General features: G+C 38.0%; 1 protein-coding gene across 3 annotated transcripts in view; it reads right to left on the bottom strand.

Moving 5' to 3' along the window:
• grm5b (glutamate receptor, metabotropic 5b) overlaps window positions 1–22,281 on the bottom strand; it is a 76,389-nt gene that overhangs the window by 21,509 nt on the left and 32,599 nt on the right. For all 3 annotated transcript variants that reach the window (XM_008425499.3, XM_008425498.3, XM_008425500.3), the window contains exon 7: window positions 1,459–1,694. In XM_008425499.3, the coding sequence (XP_008423721.1) occupies window positions 1,459–1,694 (236 nt within the window). The remainder of the gene's footprint in view (window positions 1–1,458; window positions 1,695–22,281) is intronic.

Consider the following 22,281-nt stretch of genomic DNA (forward strand, 5'->3'; position numbering starts at 1 on the left):
GCATGAAAGAAATTGTTCCCCTTGGGTGAAATTGACTCGTATTAACAGTATTTGGTAACAAAGTTTAATTTCTCTTGAGACACCTACGCCTGAGTACGACCCAACCTGAAGAATCAATAAATCACTTAAACCGAACATTTCTGACAACATAAAGCAGGATAAAAGGTCTTAACATTCGATAAAAAACTGAAGAGAAGCAAAGTCACTGACATCTATTAGGAATGGACTAGAAATAGTTACAAAGCCATATTGAAGGCTTTGAGACTCCACAGTGAATCACTACGAACCATTGGAGAACCTGTGGAACAGGGGTGGACTTGCTCCACCAGATGAAAACTACTGGATGCTCACACATTTGCCAAAAACGTATCTTGACATTTCCTCAAATTATTTCATATCTGGCATCAACGGTGATTATTACATTTAAGGATATTTACGTGGTCTAGCATTATTGAATGAATTCTGCTCTATACAAAAAAAATTAAAGGAGAAGGTCTGACCTTCGGTGGGTGACTTTACACTCCACTGCACTCAGATGGTGGCGGCCTGGCCTTAAACAAGCTGCTCCAAAAAACCCTCCAATACCAGTGAAATTAAAACTATTCTGCAGAGAAGAGTGGGTCAAAAATCTCCACAGAAATATAAAAGGCTCATAGCCAGTTATCACAAGCACTTGATGGCAGCTGATGATGCCAAGGATAGTATCAGTGTTTTCAATTTAGGGACCAATTACTGATTCACAAAGCAAAAGATGTGAAAAAAAATTACAATCTTTTGTGTTTACCCAGGCGTAGTTGGTAGAGCTGTTGCCTTGCAGCAAGAAGGTTCTGGGTTCAATTCCCAGCCTGGGGTCTTTCTGCATGGAGTTTGCATGTTCTCCCTGCGCATGCGTGGGTTTTCTCTGGGTACTCCGGCTTCCTCCCACAGTCCAAAAACATGACTGTTAGATTAATTGGTCTGTCTAAATTGCCCCTAGGTATGAGTGTGTGTGTGCATGGTTGTTTGTCCTGTGTGTCTCTGTGTTGCCCTGCGACAGACTGGCGACCTGTCCAGGGTGTACCCTGCCTCTCGCCCGGAACGTTAGCTGGAGATAGACACCAGCAACCCTCCCGACCCCACCAAGGGACAAGGGTGAAAGAAAATGGATGGATGGATGTGTTTACCCAGTGTAGGAGCAGATGATAAATTAATATATGAACCACCTGGCGTATAGGTGAACACTGAGGAGATGTAAAGAGTAAATAGATGACCTTCACAATGATCAAGGGTGGCTCTGACTTTAATTCATCTGACAAGTTAGCAATCAGCGTGTCAAAACTACCTTGGTGTATCACCTCAGTGGCTTAAAGCATTAGCTCAGCCTATACGCCAAGCAATATTCTGAAATCAGAATTTCTTTGATGGCCTGAAACATTCAAGTGCCTTCTGTTTTGATATTTTATTTGTGTCTCCACTTACTCTCACAGGTGCGGTTGTACTTGTTGCTCTCCTGTGGATGACCTTTAAGTCTGCAGTGAAACCGATGCTGCCAGAACTCCGGAAACCAAGGATTCCTGTGGTTGTTTTCAGGACGGAGCTTAAGGTAGTAATCATCAAACCATTTCACGTCCGCCGACTGCAGCTTGATGGTAATACCCCCGGCTGCTTCCTCGGCATAGCCTTCTGTCACGTCGTACCTGTCTGCCCATCCGTCGCTGCGAAGAAAAGGAAAGGAGAGAAAAGCGGCAATGATTAGCAAGTCTAAGCATTCAAACGAGGGTATGCAGTATGCTGCTGAGGATATAAACATACAATGCCTTACAAAGTTATTCAGATCATTTGAACTTCACATTTTTTAATGTTACATCTAAATATTTTAATGTATTTATGATACAGACCAATACAATGTAACACATACATGGGAACAGGAACAAAAAGGATTGATTATTTCCAAATAGTTTACAAATAAAAATTCTGAGCGTGCGGCGTGCATTTGTATTCATCCGCCTTTACTCTATTAACCCTAATCCTTTGCAGAAACCAATTGTCTCCAGAGGTCACCTAGGTAAAGAGAGCCCACCTATGTGTGATTCATTTTTCATCTCAACAAAATCCAACAGTTCTGTGCACATCATAGAGGAAATAAAACAGCATCACAAAGACCAATAAACATAACCAGACATAGAGTGAAAAGAAACAAAAATAGAGCCGTCACTAGAGAATCAGAAGACATGTAGGAGGAAGAGATTACATCATGATGGGCCATGTCCAAAATTCAACGGATCACTTACAAACGGGTTAAAACCACGAGGCACATACACACCCACACACATGCACCGCCAGACTCTTGGGATGATCTAGGTCAAAGTGGGTTCGTCTGATGCTGCTGATAAAACACCAGCTATATATGCATGTAAGCACCTCACAGTTCACCCCCACAACACATTTAGACGATATAGTTTACATCTTTAGCGAGACGCCACGGTTTGCCACTCCTTTACAACGAACAGATGGCAACGTGAACATGTCTGCATGTGAAAGGCAGAAATAAAGGGAGGGAAGTGAATTGAATGACAAACGTCTTCTCCTTCCACAATTCATTGCCAGCCTGTCACAACCAAAACAATGATCCTCAGTTCTTACAGTGAAAATTTGTTTCTTTCAGCATCATTTTTTGTTTATTTTCTACCAGCGTTTCTTTTCTCTCTCTCTCTCAGAGCCTCCAGAGTACAGAACTAATTTCCTCCTACAGCGGTCCCTACTCCCTCAGTCAGACTGGAGATCCAGTGTGGAAGTGAACTGCTTCCCCTGTTCTGCCTACCACAAAGTTCACCTCTGTCGATTTTTACTTTCTTTTTGTCACAGTTACTGTCACCCTCTGTCACTGAGCTGTGGTCAGAAATCGTATATAATTTTTCAATTACCATGAATCTATCTAACATGAGTAAATGTTTAGCCTCATATTTCTATGGTGCAAAATTTTCAAAGCAATTAATAAGAGACCACAACCTTGTCACATTCATTTATCTTTTTTAAACTTTCAATGAAAATGTGTTCTTTTAAACCAATTAATGGGGGCATGTTGTGTTAGATAGACTTTTTTGATTATTCCCCCATCAAAAGTGTTGCTCTTTCCATGCATGTTTGAGAAATCCTTGTATCTCCCATGCAAGCCATTCAGAGGTGCCTAAGCACTTGCTCTCACAAAGATATTTCCATAAAACTCCTCCTAGAAGCTGCAGTCCCCAGCTTAGCTTCTGCATCACAGAGCATCCCTCCCCTGCTCCGACCCCATTCAGCTCCTCCAGACTAGCGGCAGCAGAAATGAGCAAACACCTGGTGGAACTGCGTGACTTCTTATCGAAATAATCCTCAATCCAATGCTCCTATGAACAGTTGTAAATGGCATAACAGAGGAGCATTGTTGTGATGATGTGCTGAAGGGCGAGTGTCAGAAAGAACAGCCTCTTCTTAAAGTGACAGAGGCCAATTTCAAGGCTTCAAATTACAAAGTCAAATTTCTTTTAAGTCATGTTTGATGTGTACAGCATATGTAAAACAACTGAAGGAAACATATTTTCTCAATTTTGCTATAAAATGGCACTATGTGCATGGAAATACATAATGCTGGGCTTTCAACGGAAAAGCAACAATTATGTTACCATTTTTACTGTTCCTCTATGCGGAGTGACGGTGGGTTTTTTTAACGTTAAGACAAAATGGCCCTGGCTTTAAATCATAGTGAATCTTACTAGTAATGCAATATGCACATTTCAATGACAATCGAGAGGTACTAGAGGAAGAAAACTGAAGTTAGTGTCATGTTTCATACATCTCAGAGTTTCTCCCATCAGCATTTCTTTGTCAGCATTTGAACTTTACTAGTCCTGTACAGTGTACAGTGAGAGCATGGCACAACTAAAATACTGGGATAATAGAAGCCAATCAGAACTACCCTGAATAAACCAGCTGAGTATTTTTTATTTTTTTCAGTATGAGTTGGAATCAGGTGTAGGGATAAAGTGCCTCCCAAGGGTCTGCACATGCTTTTCTGCCAAAAAAAACTCAGCCCATCCACTTTATTGACAATGATTGTACTACCTAAGCTGGCCCCTGTGTCCTGGTGTCAATTTCAACACTTGTGACTAAATGCTAAACACCTGAGGCTATTCCCCACACTAAAGTAGTTAGGTGAGCAAAAGATTTGTAAACTGATTTCATTTCATCCCTGGACATGGTAATAAAAGCATCCTGGGACAAAATGGGATGGGAAGATGTGTTAAACGGATAGCAAATGGGTGCAAGTCCTGGGAAGAAAACACATAAAACTGAAACCTGTTTTTATGGGGCATATCAACAACCCCAAGATAAACATTTAGTCATCAATCATCCCTTTTTGAAGGGTTTGGTAAGTTTTATCATTTCAGGAAGAAAAAAAAACAAGATACTGTACATACAAATAAACACATAGAGCAGGGAAGCTAATTCAACCTGTTGCTGCTGAAGATATCTGTCAGTTCAAAAATGCCTATATCAGATTTACGTTACATTGAAATGTGTATATGTGCATGAGGACCAGCCTTATGACATTACAATCACAAAATTCTACAGAAAACCACAGGACAGGAAGCTGATGTACTCAGTTACCATCAAAACAGCAAAAAGGGTTTCACCAAAAAGAAGGGTAAAAAAACTTTATTGTGGAAAGAATGTAGATATCACTCTTTAATGGGAATTATAAGTTGAAAGGTGTTGAGTTCACAACAATTAAATTACTTTCCTCAAGGACAAAAATATCAAACAACCTGAATTTTACCAGTGAAATTGATTATTACACTTTTTGCTGCACAGCCAGTAGAATGTTCTGTGAAATACACATGCTAAATTTTAAGCCAAACACACAGACAAATGGGTTCGTACAGATTAAAGATTAACACTTCAGATGTGCAGCTGTGTGGGTGATGTTGCAAAAACAGGAGGGTTTTAACGTAGGCCTTCAGGATGCGCTTACAGAAGTACTGTATATGAAGATAAGCTGAGTGTGCGAACGAAAAAAATGGCCGCAGTTGTTTACTTATTATTTCATCAGGCAGTAGACGGATCAATCGCTTTCTATTCTGGATCAAAATAAGTGTTATAAATGACATTCTGTCTATTTCTCTCTTCCAGTCTCTTTCCACATGTCTGGAAGCCCAAGGCCGTTGTCATGGTTTTCCAGCCCACGCTCAACCTGCTGTCTGTACTTTGTGTCTCATTAGAGGCACACTGGATCGTAAGTGTATGCACATACACTCTCTCTCCACCCCCTGTCACACACTCACACACACGCACACACACGCATACACACTTCCACGCTTACTTTTCTATTCACTATTCAATTAACATCTGATGCCCTGCACCAATGTCACAAATGCTATTTGAGTAACCGTACAATATTCCAGTGTTGTAGGCCACCAAAATACCTAAAGCGTAAATCAGTTCTAAAAAGCTGGGCCCGAGGCACCTGCCTTTTCCTTTCTGTTCATTCAGGGTATAAATAGAAACTAGAACTCATTTGCAAATGGTTATTAATTTTTAGCTGGCTGTTTCTTGGTTATAAAATCTATCACAAGACTGAAGTTTCTGACTGTCTGGATTCCAGAAAAAGGCTCAACCAAAGCCTTGGGTTTCTTACTTTGTATGTCAGTATTACACAATGTTAATTTGTATAAAAGAATTTGCCTCACTAAATGTAGATGCTAAAAAAATAAGTAGATCAGAGCAATTTTGATTGCTTTAAATCCAATAAAACACATTTGATCCTTATACTTTAAAATGATTTATTCTGCTCACAGTCGTAACAACCTGAAAAGAACTGGGCATGTCTTCAATATCAAACAGCCAGACAAATTCATATTTTAAAGTATTATTTTATCAGCTAACACCTTCAACAGGCCACCAGTTCATCACAAGACATTGTAAGACACTTAAAGGGTGAACAACCACAATCTTAAAGAGGTAAAGAAAGAGGCAAATTAATCTAATCTTTATATTTTTGACAAGGAGGGGTGGGGAGAGTGGGGGGGGGGGAGTAACAAGAAAACAGAGACAACATGCAAACTCTGTGGACAAATGCATCCTTACTGAGAAAGATCCACATGTAATATAGGTTATACTTATGCAGATTTCTCTGTACCTTAAATCTACCAAATGACTTACAGGCATGAAACAGTTTGAGGTTTTCAATCTAGTAACCATAACTCAAAATAGATGTCACAAATTGCACAATTAAAGCAATTGTTTTCAATTAATTGCTTTAATTTAAAACAGAAAAGCAACAATTATTCCAACAGCTGCTACAATGATATAACATTATTAGTTCTAACAATATTACTATATCATACATTTATTGTCATTTTGACTGAGAAACAAAGACTTTAATCAAAAGTCCAGATTAAGCCCTCATTAATTCTTTAGTAGTTTTTAATTTTTTAACCTTTAACCTTCTTAAAGTTACACAGGTAGAACAAGCTCAAGCTTTTATTATTAGCTGGTCTGCTCTTGTAACAAACCTACAGTCAGTGACTTAAAGTACACGTAGCTTTAAGTTTAGAGAGAGGATATGATGTGTTAACCTGTGCTCCTTACAGCCAAAAACTCCACAGAACTTTCTCAACTCAATAATAACAATTTAATCTGTGGAAACTGTTTTTTTTTCTCTGTCTTTTGAAACCATAACATTTATAATAATGGTTTGTCTTTTTTCCAGCAACTGACCCATTCCTAGTTAAATTATTTATTCTGTCTCTGCTGCAGTAGTTATCAAATCTCTAGGTATTTTTTTCCTGATTTTTACTTAAAGCACAACGGAGTAAAACAGCATAAACTAGAAAGAGAAATTTTCGGTCGAATATTCAAGTCCTGTGGTGAAGAAGAGGTTTTGCTCATGTTGAGAAAATGGAAAGTTAAGCCATTCAATAGAAATAAAAGAAGAGAATAATCATTTCCCTAAAACACATGTTTGTATTGTTGTCTAATTACCGTAGCCAAAGTCACCAGTTGAGTAAAAAGAGGTCATCATCTGTAAAAATATTTGACTTGGATCTAAAGCTGTGCTGCCAATAGGTCACTTTAGTAATTAATGCCCGTGTTCAATAATAACATGCCACTCGATCCCAACACACTCGCTCCGTTGCTGCCATGGTAACCTGATGTGCATGTGTTTGTACACACATACATGCACATCAGCATCTGCTAACCAAAAACACTACACACACACGCACCCACACACACAATAGTCTACACATTAATACAAACATTATAGTAAAAGAACCTTAAACCATTGATTAGCTGGACATAAAGGACACGCAAAAAGCTTAAACACCATGTGCACAAAGTAACACAAGTGTGAGTCGTCCATCAAATGAACTTTACATGCTAAGCTAATCATAAATGAAACAACGTGATCACTAAATTTTATTTCCTCCATAATAAATGCTTCACCATTGTGTCTAATCCTTTTCAGTTCATCAGTGCATGAACTAAAGAGAAGTGATGATGGGCAGGGAGGAGGGAGTTACAAGAAAGATCGATCAAACTGTAGTTTGGGGCTTTAATAACTAATAAAACAAACGGGTTGCCACCACTTTCATGTGGCTTGTGTACTCAATCGCATTATTTATATTTAATAATAATTCAGGGGGATGAAATGTGACAAAAACACCAGAATTCACATTTCTCTGCTTTCCTCGCTCCAACAAAAGGTTTTTATAACGGAGTTGTGTTTTGTTAAATCATCTTAGAAAAAGCCAGTCCAGTCTATCTTTAGTAGTAGTTAATTATTGGAAGAAAAAAAGAGACATCAATAATGGAGTCTTGACAAAAGTTCAGTCTGGAAGACTCTAGTCGCACCTGCCTCATCAATCAGCGCCTCCCTCTCTGCAAACTGGACCTATAAGTGTCGGTCCAAGCCTCGCTCCAGCCAATCATCGCTCGGGCTCCAGTTCAAAAGGACCTCCTCCCATGGCCTCCTCTGCTCACCAGCTGCGATCAACCCACCTCCGCCCCATCACCACCTTCTGCTCCTGGCTCTCAGGCCTCATCCTCCTCCGACCGCCGCCACCAGTAGAGGCCCCGGGGGGTCTACATTTCTATGCTGCATCAGGAATGTTCATCGAGCTTATCAAAGTCCAGCTCGACGTCCCCGGCCGAGGCCTGAACGCCAAAGGACTTTGTTTATTTTTATGTTCATTTTGTCATTAAACTCTTTTAATCGCTTTCTTTCTCCGTTTGAGTCTCTCCAGATTGAAATAACAATATAAGCTGTTGTTGTTCATCTGACATGCAAAGAGAACTAAAATGATTTTTTTCATAACGAATAGCAGCAGTTGCCCTAAAAATGTGTCTTCAGATGTGGCTGATTCGAATTGACTCATCACAAAAGTTTTCTATCAAATAATGGATTCGCCGATATACTTCTGCCTTTAGACAATTTTCTGCATTATAACCTGCTGGAAAATTAAGTTTGTTTTTCAAAACATGAGCATTGTCTCCTTGTGTCTCAGTTTTTTTTTTGTCTTTATTGTTTTTCTTATTTATGCCTGAGACCATGACTTTGTCACTTGAATAGACTTTTTGTGGTTTCTTAGTTTTGTAAGTAGCTGACTTCAATGGAACTGAAACTTGCAGCATACACACACACATGCCCTTAAAATGCAAGAACTGTTGTTGAGTTCAAAAAAAAAATCTAGCTGCGTGTTTGGTCATTTCCTGTCTGAAGGTGAACCTCTGCTGCAGCCTCCACCATGTGGTCTGCTGGTATTATCCTGTAATTAGCATGAATTGTATAAGAATAATTATAAACACATAATATAGTCCTTTAAAAAAATTTGCTTTTAAGTGCAACTTTCACATTAGCAAAAAAAAAAAAAATCACATTCATATTAGCAAACACTGTGACTTCTGACAGTAACAGCTTCATTATCGGATGGTTGGACAGAAAACATCAGCTATGTAAGAAAGGATAAAAAGCTTTGTGATATGCAGATTGATGAAGAGATGTTGAAGCAAAGCTGATCTGAGGTCTAGCTGCAAACAGTAACCGTGGAGATGAACTGGCTACTACTGAGCGATGACAGCTCATCTATCATGGACCCCAGCCAAGCAGAGGTCAGGGGTCACTGTGACAACAGCAAAATTCATTTAGCCAAATGTCGGAACTGCATCACACACGGACACTGTGGAGTAAGAATTTGCGCGTGCGTATGTATGTGTCATGAGATACAAGACTCATGTGTATGTGTGTATTCAAGGGTGTAATTCAGTGAGTGATCGGACCACTTTACACGTCTATCATTCAATAACGCACAGACACAGAGAGTAGAACAGCCTGAGCCTGCTTACCTTGGCGGCAGGTTCATTTTTACCTATCTATCAATGTCACACCTCATTACGCTCTGGCTCTGTTTCTGGCTGCTCTCAGCCCAGCTCAGTTTCCTGTTTGTCTTTTCTTCCCACATCTGGATCCACTCTCTGATTTATTTTTTTTTCTATTTCCACATTTCCTCCACCCATCTCAGTCATGCTGATTGCCTTCTTTTTTCTTTCAAACCACTAACAACTAAATTATGTAGCTACTTTTGTGCAAATTTTGCTTTTATTCAAAGAAATCTTGAAGAAGAAAGGTGTGTGTAGATTTAAATAAAGATCATGAAAGTGGTGGCAAGTCGATGCTGAGTGCTTCCTGCTGGCGTTTCATCAGCAGGACATTTGTTTCTATGACAACAATTTCTTGAAAATTTAGCTATTTTATAATAAGATGTGATTACCTCTTTGCTTATTATCATACATTAAAGTAAATTTGTTTGTGCTTAACAGTTTTTTCCATTAGAAGAAACAAACGGTGGATGTTTTCACTTTGTTGTAGGAATGATGTCTTGCTGCAGCTTTTTCCTCACAGCGGAAATGCAAATAGGTTTGTCTGTGTTTATAGTGAACATTATTACATTGAGACTGAACACAATTCCAAGTCCATTTAGATTAAACAAGGAACAATATCTGCTGTTACAGAATCAGACCTTAGCAGCCTGGTGCTATCCTCGGGACAATGCATGTTTTCTGCCAGAGGCCCAGAAAAGGCTCCAAAAATATTGCGACATATTGTGACAAACTCAATTGTTAATGCACTGCCTTCTGAGTTTTACCTTTGCAAAAGTAAAAAATAAGATTTTTACTTTGTGGCATAATTTCGTTACCAGAAAAAGTGCTAATTTCTTAGCAACAGATTAACAGCAAATATTATTATTGTACAAAAAATTTAAGATTTCTTCTGCTCTTTTGAAATACTACTTATCTTATACTACTTGCAGTGAATCTTTCAGAAAAGTGAAAATGTTTCTTTTTTTATGTCATTGGTGGTAAATATATTATAAAACAGACACTCAACACAAAAGTAAAAATCTGATTTATACTTCGTGGCAGTTCGTTACAAGAAAAAAAACGTTAATCTCTTAACATCAAATTAATAACAAGTAATAATATTGTTTGTAAAACATAAGTTCTTTTGAAATACTGCATATCTGCTTAGACAAGAAATTTACAGTTGGTAAATTTTGCAAAAGTAAAAATCATTTGTTTACTTTGTGACACTTGGTTACCAGAAAACGTGCTCATCTCTTAGCAACAGATTAACAACAAATATTGTTATTGTTCAAAGAACACAAGAACTCTTTTGAAATACTACTCATCTTACACTACTTAAAAATTGTGCAGTTGGTGAATTTGGCAGATTTATTATTTAGTCATTGATGGTAAACATATTACGAAACACTTGTCTGTAGTAAGTGTTCTGCCAAGGTGACGTCTTGGTAGCTCTAACTGGAAGCTCAGCCATCCTCTGTTGGAACTGAGTTTTCCACCATGTCTGTAGTTCTGACAATCCGCCATCACTGTAGTTCTAAAGCTCTGCCCCAAGAGGGGGAGGCAGAAATCACATAATGCTCAAAATAGCAATTACCTCCTGTGAAAATGTGGAGGCTTTTATTTTGTAGGGTATGTGTTGCTCTTATTTTGGCAGTCCAAAGTGGTTGTCTGTTTAAGAGAATCAGTATCATGAGTCACATGGTTCTTTCTTCCTTTGCTCTTCTGCCATCTTAGCTGTGTTAAATTTTATGTGAAGTTTTCTGTGTTAAGTTTTCTCTGATTTATACTTCGTGGCAGTCCTGTTTCTATATTTCTAAATGCCAGCTATGCTCTCTTCTTTAGTAACTGAGAGTTCCTCCATCACTGTAGTTCTAACCTTCTGCCATGACTGTAGTTCTAAAGGGGAGCTCAGACACAGAGGGGCAGACAAAATTCTGTCCATTTTGAGTCTATGCTGTATACATAGAAGACAAAAGAAAGGAAGAAGTGATTTACAGAACAAGCTCTAGTAGAGAAAAAAGTGACCTCAGTAATAAGAATTAGGATGATAAAATTCCCAGTAGTGTTGCTTGTCCTTGTCTGTAAAATAAAGATATAAAATGAAGAGTTTTTTGATGAATATGAGTGCTCTACTCTACACTAAGGGTTCAGAGATGTGTCTGCTAGACCTTATTCAAGTTGACAGATTACAAAATATTTTCACAAAATCTTTTGTCAAAACAGTGTCTACTGTACTTTTACCTTGAGCCGATATTTCCATCTTTGCCACTTGTCTAAAGAAAAAAAAAGTGTCCTCTTCGTCCTTCTAGAAAGGACTAAGAGAATTATTCTCTATATTTCTCTCTTCAATTATGTCATAAATTAGATTTTAATTCCTAAAGCAATAACACTGAAATCAGTTTTAGAGAAATTACACGACCTTAAACTAATAACTATTAGAGGGTTGACCAAATTCTGCTGCACTTTATTTGGTGGATTCAGAGATAAATGACTAAAGACAAGTATGTGGTCTTTCTTATGGATTTTTAATTGCATTTTTTTTCCTTCCATTGCACAGTTATTACATTTCATAAAATCTTATTCAAGATTGCAGTTTGGTGGCAATGTGACAAAATATTAATAATTGTTTTACTATAAAAATGGCTATGCTTTATAAAATTTATAAACTAAACTTTATTTAAATATACATTTGATTCAGAAAGTATAGAAATGAGCAAACAGGCGTCCATCGTTTTTTTTTTATTATTAGAAGTGCAGTAGAATTACTCATCTACCAAAAAGACACGCAGAAGAAAAATAACTAAGTAGAAGGAAGCAGAAGGTGCAATAAAATAAATAGCTGTAAGAAGAGAAGCAGATGAATGAGTGCAGATAACAGACATTATTTCCCTTCCAGCTGGGGTCTTTGTCTGGATGCAGTCAGGTGAGAGAGTTTTACACACAAACTAAAGACACCAGTTCACAAAAACTGGGCTATATGAAAGTGTGACTAAGTAAAAAAAAAAAAAAACACTTAGAAAGCTTCACAAGTCATCTATATCCTAAGACCTTTTCATGTCATCCAGTTATGAGTCACAAAGCATTTTTTACCTGCTCATCAATTTTAAGCCAGGGATAACCAGGCAAAGCTTTTTGTCTGCTGTAGATGAAGAGAAGACGGCAATATTGAAGAGTAGCAACAAAATACAGGTCAACACCGAAAGGCAAACTGAGGAGAGTGGAGGATGAAGGAAACAGCTGAAAGAGCAATCGGGTCACAGAAGAGACAATTAGACTTATGAAGGAAAGACTAGGGGAGGCGAAGAGGTTAAAGACAACATATTCTCTGGGATATTTCTAGGCGGAGAAGGAATGAAGTGACACAGATGACGTCTCCAGGGAAGAGATCAAATTACGGGCTGAGAGAAAAGAAGATCAAAAAGGGAGACTGCAGCTTTCTACACAGTTTGGAGTATGTTTGCAATGTAGAGGAACAAAGACCAATATGTTTGAGGAGAAGATTTGAGTTGAGCCATAGCAAAGCACACACACGCAAACTCACAGTGGGACGAATGTTGAAAATCTGATGTTGGGACGAAAGAGTTGGAGGGAAAAACAGACTTTATAATCCATCTTTTCCTTCAGGTCCAGCCTCATTACTTTTTATTGCTTCACACATAAAAGTGTGGTCTCTCATATTCGACACAGCAGACATTGTAATATCACCTGCTGGGGTAATACACCTCCAGCGTACCATTACTCTTCCTCCCTGAGTCTTTTTTATTTCGGCCTCGTCTTTATCACCACGGTGGCCTTCTGGTCTTTTTCTTCCCTGATCCTTTTCTCAATCTGAGCCTTTTGAACTCCTGTGCTATCATTTTCTTTTTCCTCTCTGCTTCCCATCACGCTCTGAGATTTCTATTTGAAGATTTCTGTGCCGAACCCTTTTAAAGCGTGGGGCCAGACAACAATGATGGTAAATTTGCACTATTTGGGTGAGATTTAGGTGGCATTTCAAATAATACATGACATGCCAAGACAGTCTGACCAGAAATAAAGCATCCAACACGTATTGTGACAAAAGTGGAAACTTTTGAAAGAGAGTGTCTTATTAAATTTGGCGTAAAGCTGACACGTCAAACATGGTGGTGGATGTGCGAGGGTCTGAGCATTTCCTACTTATTCAACAGAACAGTCACCCAAACCACACCAGCAAGATTACTTCATAAACTTCTCAAAAGAAACTAAACGAAGTTTTTTGATTAGTCTAGCGAAAATCTAGACCTTGAAAGTAAAAAAAAAACACTGAAACTACAATTTGCTTTAAAATCTGTGTGGAAAAAAAGAAGCAAAACCAGAAGAACTGTGTGATACATTTTCAGAGCATTGTAAAACATTTTTAAATCATCATTTACCCTGAAAACCCAGAAAATATTTTGTTAAAAGCTCTGAACTAACTCCTTCTAAGCCAAGCGATTTTCTGCTGGACCTCATGCCAGTGGCAACATATTTGATGGAAATGTCTAGACTAAGGTACATGTAAAACATCACATCCTGGAACACGCTTCCTGACATATGGAAATGCACATCCGTCAGTAAACAATTTTATGTAACGTAATGATATGCCAGTGGCTTAGAAACAGGAGTCAGAGCTATTTCCTGCTTTGCAATAATTATACTGGTTGGGCCTTCACACAAGGACGCACACACATACTGCTAGTCAGTCTGTTTGACAGCAGGGATTAGTGAGCAGTGCAGCTAATGCCCGATAATGAGCATCCAGCTTATCGCCCACAGAATCGTGTGTGCATCTGGGAGCGTGCGCTTATCAGAAGAAGAGGAAAGGGAGGAACAGACAGGTCTGCAGTAAATTAACTGTTTCATTATGAGCTTTAATGAATCCCCCACTTATGATTTGCAAAACATGTTTTTTTTACTATTAACGCAACTAAAGGACTTCATTTACTTCTAGTATAGAGATTATTAAAGTCATCACCACAATTAGCCTTGATTAATTTTAGCCCAAGCTAATATTATCACAAAGCTTTGATTGTTAAAGATGTTTTGAGACCAGCACGGCTGTGACTCAGACGTTTCTCTGAATCCACAAATAGTTAGATATGAAATTAATTTCAAAAGCATGGATCGGTAAAGATATGAAATGACGAGCATCCAGTCAAACAGATCATTGTCAATGTTGATTACAAAGTATATGCGCTGAAGTCATCCAGTGAATCAAAATCAAAACGTTTTATGATTATAAATCAAGTTCAAGAAAATGTTTAGATGACTTAGCAGCAGGGGTGAAAGTAGTTTTAAATTCTTGGGGGTAGTATGACAAAAAAAAATATATATATATATATATATATATATATATATATCTTTGTGTGCTTTGGAGTTTCTGTGCTGATGAATTTTTTTGCAAAGCGATAAAAGCTGGGTAGCTCTTGAATTGCTACAAAATAAAGGTGTATTTCCTTCAGCCCACTGGCTGCAATGTTGACACCTTGAGATGCTATGAGACCTAAATTCTGAACATCATGGCATGGAGTGCATCCCAGTTTTCCCATGTCTGGCATATAACCATTTGTTTTAGATTTTAAACTGGTTATATTGATCCTGTGTCCAGAGAGAGGGATAATCAGTAGCCCAGCATCATGACCTGTTTGTTCTGAAGATCCTGCAGCTCCTCATCCTGACTCTCATACTGACAGGAGGAACCACAGAGCTCTGTTATGTTAAAGCTCATTTTCTAAAGATGGGATATTTTTCCTCTGACAGGCTCCAGAGGAATCACCTCAAACCAGATGTTGGACTGGATTTTATTTCAATGTCATTTGTGAATGTTAGCTTCTCATTTTCAACAGTGGAGCTATAAAGGTTGAAAAAGGTTATCATTTTGGAGAAAGTCTCATCGACATCAATATTTCCACTAAATAAGAGGCAAAACAAATTTGTTTGATAAAGGAAAACCTCTCAGACTCTGAGCTCAAAGCACCAAACAATTTTTTTATATCAGACAATTAATTTAATTTCGCATAATTATCGCGGTAGAAGCCATTTGTTTGTTAAATACTTAATGAAACATATTACAAACATATTGATGTTTGTTGTGATCGACGTATACTCAAAGAATGAGGTAATTAGTCCAAGTTTGTCGTTTATTGAACGTTCAGAAACTACAGCGGCTGTGATGAGCCAATTCAAAAGTAAAAAAAGGTAAAACAACCTGAACAGGTGATCAACTCTAAACCACTCGCACCTTTTTACTCTCCGTCTCTGTCATTTAAGCACACCCGTTGCTATGGCAACCTCCTGCCATAGCAGGAGTCTCGGGTCCACAAGCCGACCCGAGATTATGTTAAAAACATAACAACCAGTCCGTCACAATATTAGGTTTGCAGGCTTGATATTTATTTTTGCGATTATTAATAAGCCTCCCTGAACACAGCGGTGGTTGATTAGTTAATTTTAAACTCCTGCTCTGCTCGTTATTTTGATAATGGAACCGAAACGCACAGAATTGCGCAACACCTTGTTGAAACAATAATTACTGAGATTATTATTGTTGTTGGGTCATTAATTTGAGCACGTTATGTTGATTTTGTTGTTGTTGTTCTTTAATAAAATTACGAACGTTTTGATAAGGAGTCAGAGGAGGAAGTGCTGGTCTCAACGTACTGGCGGCGTTCAGTTTGTCATCTAATGTCGAGATCGAAGCACGAACAGTTCAGAAACAATATGAAATGAGAAAAAAAGCTATTTATCAACTGATTAAGTCGTGTTTTAGATTGTTCTTGAAAAACTAATCCGTCACGGCTGATTAGTGGGTGCTCTCACGGCTGCACGGTGAATCTACTGATTTTTTTACAGCAGACAGCTGCTCCCCTCTTGAGGGTTCTGCGTACCCCCGCTAAATCTTTTAGGGGTACGCAGTACCCTGCCGTACCCCCTTACTTTCACCCCTGCTTAGCAGTATCTACATTTTACATAATAAATGTTGAAGTCAATTGAACAGCTAAGTGAAACATGTCAACATTTTGGCTGAAGCCAAAACTTGATACTTTCATGGAAACAGTTGTTATCCAGCTGTTTAAATTAATTAAATTCCCAAATTAAAGCGTTACAATTATTTAATAAAAGCATGAATTACTCTAGTAACTACTAGGAAAAAATGTCTTTCCACCACTGAGAGAGTTTTTGCTTTAACATCACCTCTTCCACCACTCAGTCTAGGACAAACTTTCTGTCTGGCACCTGTGAAAAGGCAGATTTCCCTGCATCGCTGGTATTATTAGGATTCATTTATTTCATTAATTTAAAAATCTATAGTTTGAGTACTTTGAAAACGGTAAAATAAGTGAAAATAATGTAGCAGATTTTGAATGCATTTTAATGGATCGCAGCAGAAAAGTTGAAAGGGCTTCATTGAGTTGCGCTGTTCTGCTTAAGCAGCATAATTCTGCCTGAGAGCTGTTAGCTGAAGGATCTCCCATTATTGCACAAGGACACAGATGGAAGAACATTTATAGCACACAAGCAAAACTCTCGATCCCTTTTTTGCAAACTTCCTCCCTTTTATACACTCTGCCTCTGTCTTTCCATCATTTTTTATCGCCCTCCGTCTCAGCCGTTGCTATGGTAACAAGCTATGCGGGGGCTGCGATGCAGCACACATCACACCCATGTCTTCAAATTCCCTGGAAAACAGGGAGAGCATGGGAGACAAATGGATAATAGGTTCTGGCGTACATTTGACGGATTTTGAAGAAAATAAATGTCACTTGACACCCAGGTGAGAAGAAATCTCCTCCACACTTAAGTAGCAATGCAAAGTTAGATTATTCGATTAAACAGTTAACAACTGCAAAGTGAATTTTAGTCTTACACCTCTTTCGGTAGATGCTGCACCTGGCCGACACCTGCAGACTGCAGTCTGTCTGCGGCTTCAAAGCCACTAATGCGATTTGACACTTTCAGGATTTCACCAAATGCTTGTAGATTCCAGACTGGCAGTTCTTATGTAATATCTACCCAAGCAAAGTGAGCTACACCATTAAGAAGTGAACTTCACAGGTCCTTCTTTCCAAGTCAAACAGCAAGTGTTAAATCACTAAAAGTAACCCTGGAAAGAACTGTATTGTTTTTAAAAATCTTAAATGCTAAAATTACTAAAACGCCTTGCCCAAAAATGTTCAGAAACTGTTGAGGGAAAAAATGAGCATATCATTTAAGAGGATAATTTAATATAAAACAACAAGGTGCTGTCACAATAATGAAACAAAATGCGCATTGCAAGGTATGGAGTCGACTTATAGAATAACCTTGGTAATAAGGAAGGAAAGTCAATACTAGAGATGTGCCGATCAGGTTTTTTCCTGCCAATTCCAATCACCCATGAGGGTCGATCACGACCGATCACCGAAACCGATCACATAATTATGTTTTTAATCATAAGCACTACCGGTAACATTAGGTGGAAAAAGTAACCATGAATTCACCTTAATTTAGACAAAAACTTGGTTTTAATAAGTTTTTCCAAGAAAAAAACAAAACGGGCATTGTGCAAATTGTCCTGCTATCGGTAATACTATCTTTAACAGACTGATAACATATGAAGGCTCTGAAGAGGCTAAATAATGCAAAAAAGTCTAAATAAAACCTCTCATCATTGCCAAAAAAATTAAAGTATAAAACTTTACATTCAAAGGCAAATACAGGTTCAATAAACAATCCTTAGTTACTGAATGAAAACTTCCTGATAGCATGGCGGCTAGCTGATTACTGCTAGTTCTGATTGGCTGTTTCTGACTGAGCAGAGTAATTATGCAGAACAGGGAGGAGATAATTTTTTCAGAGATTATCTGTCTCATGTTAGGACAGCAAAAGTTTTCATACACACTTTTTCACGGAAATCGGCCGATTATGATCGGTGGCCGATGATCGGCACACCTCTAGTCAGTACAATTTAAAATAACGTCAATTTAAAATAAACTTAACATCCAATATATTTAAAAAATATTCAGTTGAAAATTATGTACATTTCAATCAAAAGGATATAATTCAAAGGAATAAGTAGTGTATAGTAAAATTTTGTGTACTGTGCATAACTTTAAATTGTATGAGGGGATAGGAATATATATTTCTTTTACTTCATCCTACTCCCTTTGAACAACTTGAAATGATGTTTTCTCACTGTCAGTATTTGTATATACTACTTTTTTATTGCGTTTGTTCAAATAAAAATTTTATTAAATGTAAAGTTTTGAATAACTGCAAAAAATCAAAGGGCCATTGGTTCCCTCCTAAACATACAGGAGAGGGAAAGAAAGAATTACACATCGCAGCTCATTTGGGATAATCTGTTGGCAGGACAACTATTACCTCTGAGCTTCCAATTCTGGCGTTTTTAGAAGAGTGTTAAGATGGAAGCCATTGTTTGGAGAAAGCCATGAGTCCTGTTTACAGTTTACCACAGAGCATGTACAGCAAACACGTGAGCTGAACCTTGAAAACTACATACGACCTGCCACGTGAAGCAGACAACTATCAGTTTCGACAACAACAAAAATGTGCCTTATGAAACCGAACAAACCTTGTATTGTTTCATTCTGCAACACAATGACAAGCTTCTTTAAGTTCATCACATGACATACCAATAAAGTTCAAATTAGTGGTTGTAACATGACTAAACATGATTCAAGACGTTATTAATACTTTGCATTTCTCTACAGTAAACCTAAATGCACCAACTGATTCATAACCCAACATGTGGATGTCTTAGATAAATACAAACAGTTCTAATGAAAATATGTGGTGAAGATTTTCCTCATAGCTACATTTACTGAATCACTGAATAAATAGACTGGTACTGTATGATATGTGACGTAAAACTCTGCTGTTCCACTTTCTCAATGTTCATGTGTTTTCCTCCATTGGAGTCCTGCGGTCGTTCCTCAAATGAATAAAAGTTCACATTTCTTTTAATTAACTCCAAGGCAGAGCTAAATTAAGGAGCCATTTATTTCCTGTCCAGGCACTTCAGGAGATAGCCGAGCAGCTTGCAAATAGCCTTTCAAATGTGTGATGGATGAAGTGCATTGTGCGGAGGAGACAAAGCATCTGTAAAGGTTGTGAAATAAAGTAGAAAGACAAAAAAGTCAAGTGTTGACATGGAATGGGGAGTGAAGCAGGGGCAATGAGCACAAAATGCAAAGGTTATTTCCTTCGTAAAAGGTTTTCGTGCACAAGAACATTCAAGTATCAAAGATGAAACAGGAAAATTTATTATGGTGTGGTTTACTGTGACAACAACCATTAAAAGGATTATGATGTGCGCAAGGATGTGTGTGAATGTATTAATGTGTTTGAGCACGCAGAACCACTGATGTAACCGTCAGATTAATCCCTCTGGAAAATGAGCAACAGCGTGCCAAAGAAGAATTTTAAAACAGAAAAACTGTGCAAACAATCAACTGATCAAAGCAATCAAATGAATGCAACGTCTCAAAGTGGAATATATATATATATATATATATATATATATATATATATTTATTTATTTATTTATTTACTCTGCACTGCCGTCTCTTTGCTCCTCATCCCTGCTATCACTGTCTGTATCTCGTCCCCTGTCTATACTCTCTAATTCCAAGCACTTTTCCCATTGGAGTGCTGTAAGAGGATAAGACCATTCCCTGGGAGAGCAATAAGAGGATAAATTGTGTGTGTATTTGTGCGTCTCCCCATATCAAAGCCTGCCTGTACGTACAAAATGCCTGCACTCATCCAGGTGATGCAAATGTTGGTCAGTTTGAACGCAACAGTGTTTTTAGTAGAAATGTGCATGTCTTTTCTCTGCATTTTAGAGACCATTGACAGCTCTACGTTATTTGGGTTAAGTGTTGTGTGGAGGTTCGTTAGCAGGTCCACTTGCCTCTGGCTCTGCCCTACATACTAAAAAACCAACTAATTCCCTGTCAAGAGACTCATTGTTCTGCATTTCATTTTTCCTGAATTTTTCTGTGATTTTTTTTCGTGTTGCAAGCGTGAGATCTGTGCAAAGACACAATCAAGGTAAAGTGTACAAAAGTAGAAGAGCCTAGGGAGCTCGTTTGGGTAACATAAATAAGACAATAAGACAAAAAACAAAGCTGCAGTGCTGCATTCCTGCAGTATTGTGTATTCCTTTGAAACTGAAAGAAAAATAAGCTGGTAAGTAATTATCAAGTTTTAATTGATGGCAGTTTCTTTCCAACTTCTTTATGCAACGAATATGGAGTTATGATTATAACAGCATATTGCCTAATTTTTGTGCAGCTAAAAGTCACACAAACTCAAATTGTTATATGAAACCAGTAAAGGTTCAGCACAGCATTAAACCCAACTCAGGCCTTAGATGTCATAGGCTAATCTCATTTCAGAGGATTCAAAAACACACTTACAACACAATCTGCTGTGATCAGCTCATGTACATTACAATATTTTACTTCTTTAGTCTCTTTAGTGTCCTATAGAGTCATAATTTCATAGATAAGATAAATTAAATCCCATATAGTCGTGCTAAAATGAAAATACACCTTGAAGATATTCTAAATTTATCAGTGAACAATAAAATGATCTGAGCTCCATTGATTCCTACGATCATTTCAATCTAATCTCAGGTTTAAAAACCCTTACAACAACTCACAGTCTTTCGTAAACATAGATTAAACCAATATTTGTATATGACTGTACAAATATTGTACATCCCATGACACACCTCAAGACACCCTGCAATATTTTTTAGTATTACTTAGTACTACTTGTCTTCTGTATGAGTGCCCTTTCCTGTGTTGATGCCTCAGCCCATTTTCCCTTGATCTCAAAACACAGGGCTGTCTGCAAGAAAGAGCTACTCACCTAACTTTGTCTAAATCTGCAGTCAAAACAAGTAAAAGCTTAAGGCATCTGAAACTATGTAAAACAAGGCTGGATTGTCCTTACCATAATGCACGAAGAAAAGGATAGTAAGGGACAAACAAATCTTAGTCTGGATGAGATAGAAAGTTTTTAGTTTTTGTAGGCAAAACATGATCTGAGCGCCAAAGGCACACCACCCTTCACAGAGACCAGCCAAACAGTCACCAGGAATAAGTCAGCACACAACCAAACAAGCAGACACCCTGCACTGGTGAGCAGAGGTACCTGCCATCAACAGGGAGTGTGATGGGGAAATGGGACCCACATTTGTTGGACCCAAGATGATGTAGATAAGGGTGCAGCTCAAGGCCCAAATCGACAGAGAAACAGGCAAACACTCACAATCACGAGTTCCAAACATATCTCATGCTCACACACAGACATTCATACCTACTAACCCAATACAAACTCTGAAACAGGAGAGTCATGTCAGTGTTAATGTCATGAGGCTGATGACTCCAGGACACTTTCAATTTGACTCATTAGGATTTGAATAAGAACCAGATTTGTTCTTTGTTATTTCTGTCCAGTAAAACTATTAATCTATAAATCAATAGACAGGTCTAAATAAAGATATAATCCATGTTTCTGTCTCATATTTGTATGGCATTAAAAGGATCTGTAACTTTTGTTTTTCACTGAAAGCTCTGGTTTGCACAATAAATGCCATGTGGGTGAAGTTTTATGGATGATACTCTGATGTCCCATTCTCCTGAAGGCAGCACAGAGCTGCACCACCAGAAACTGAAAAACACTGAAGAGAAGAAGAGCTATGATTAATGTAGTTACAGTTCTATCCATGTTTTAATGTTGCAGAGCTCAGTCGTTTGTAAATAGTTCAAAGTTCAAACTGGCATGTTGTACATCTTTTATCTGGTCATTTTGTGAAATATTTAACAACTAGAAAATGGCACAAAATAATATTTTTTCCACTCTGATTGGCTGCTGTTAGGCCTACCGATT

This window comes from Poecilia reticulata, chromosome 13 (genome assembly GCF_904066995.2).
Source record: "Poecilia reticulata chromosome 13, P_reticulata-male-v2, whole genome shotgun sequence".
NCBI classification, from domain to species: Eukaryota; Metazoa; Chordata; class Actinopteri; order Cyprinodontiformes; family Poeciliidae; genus Poecilia; species Poecilia reticulata.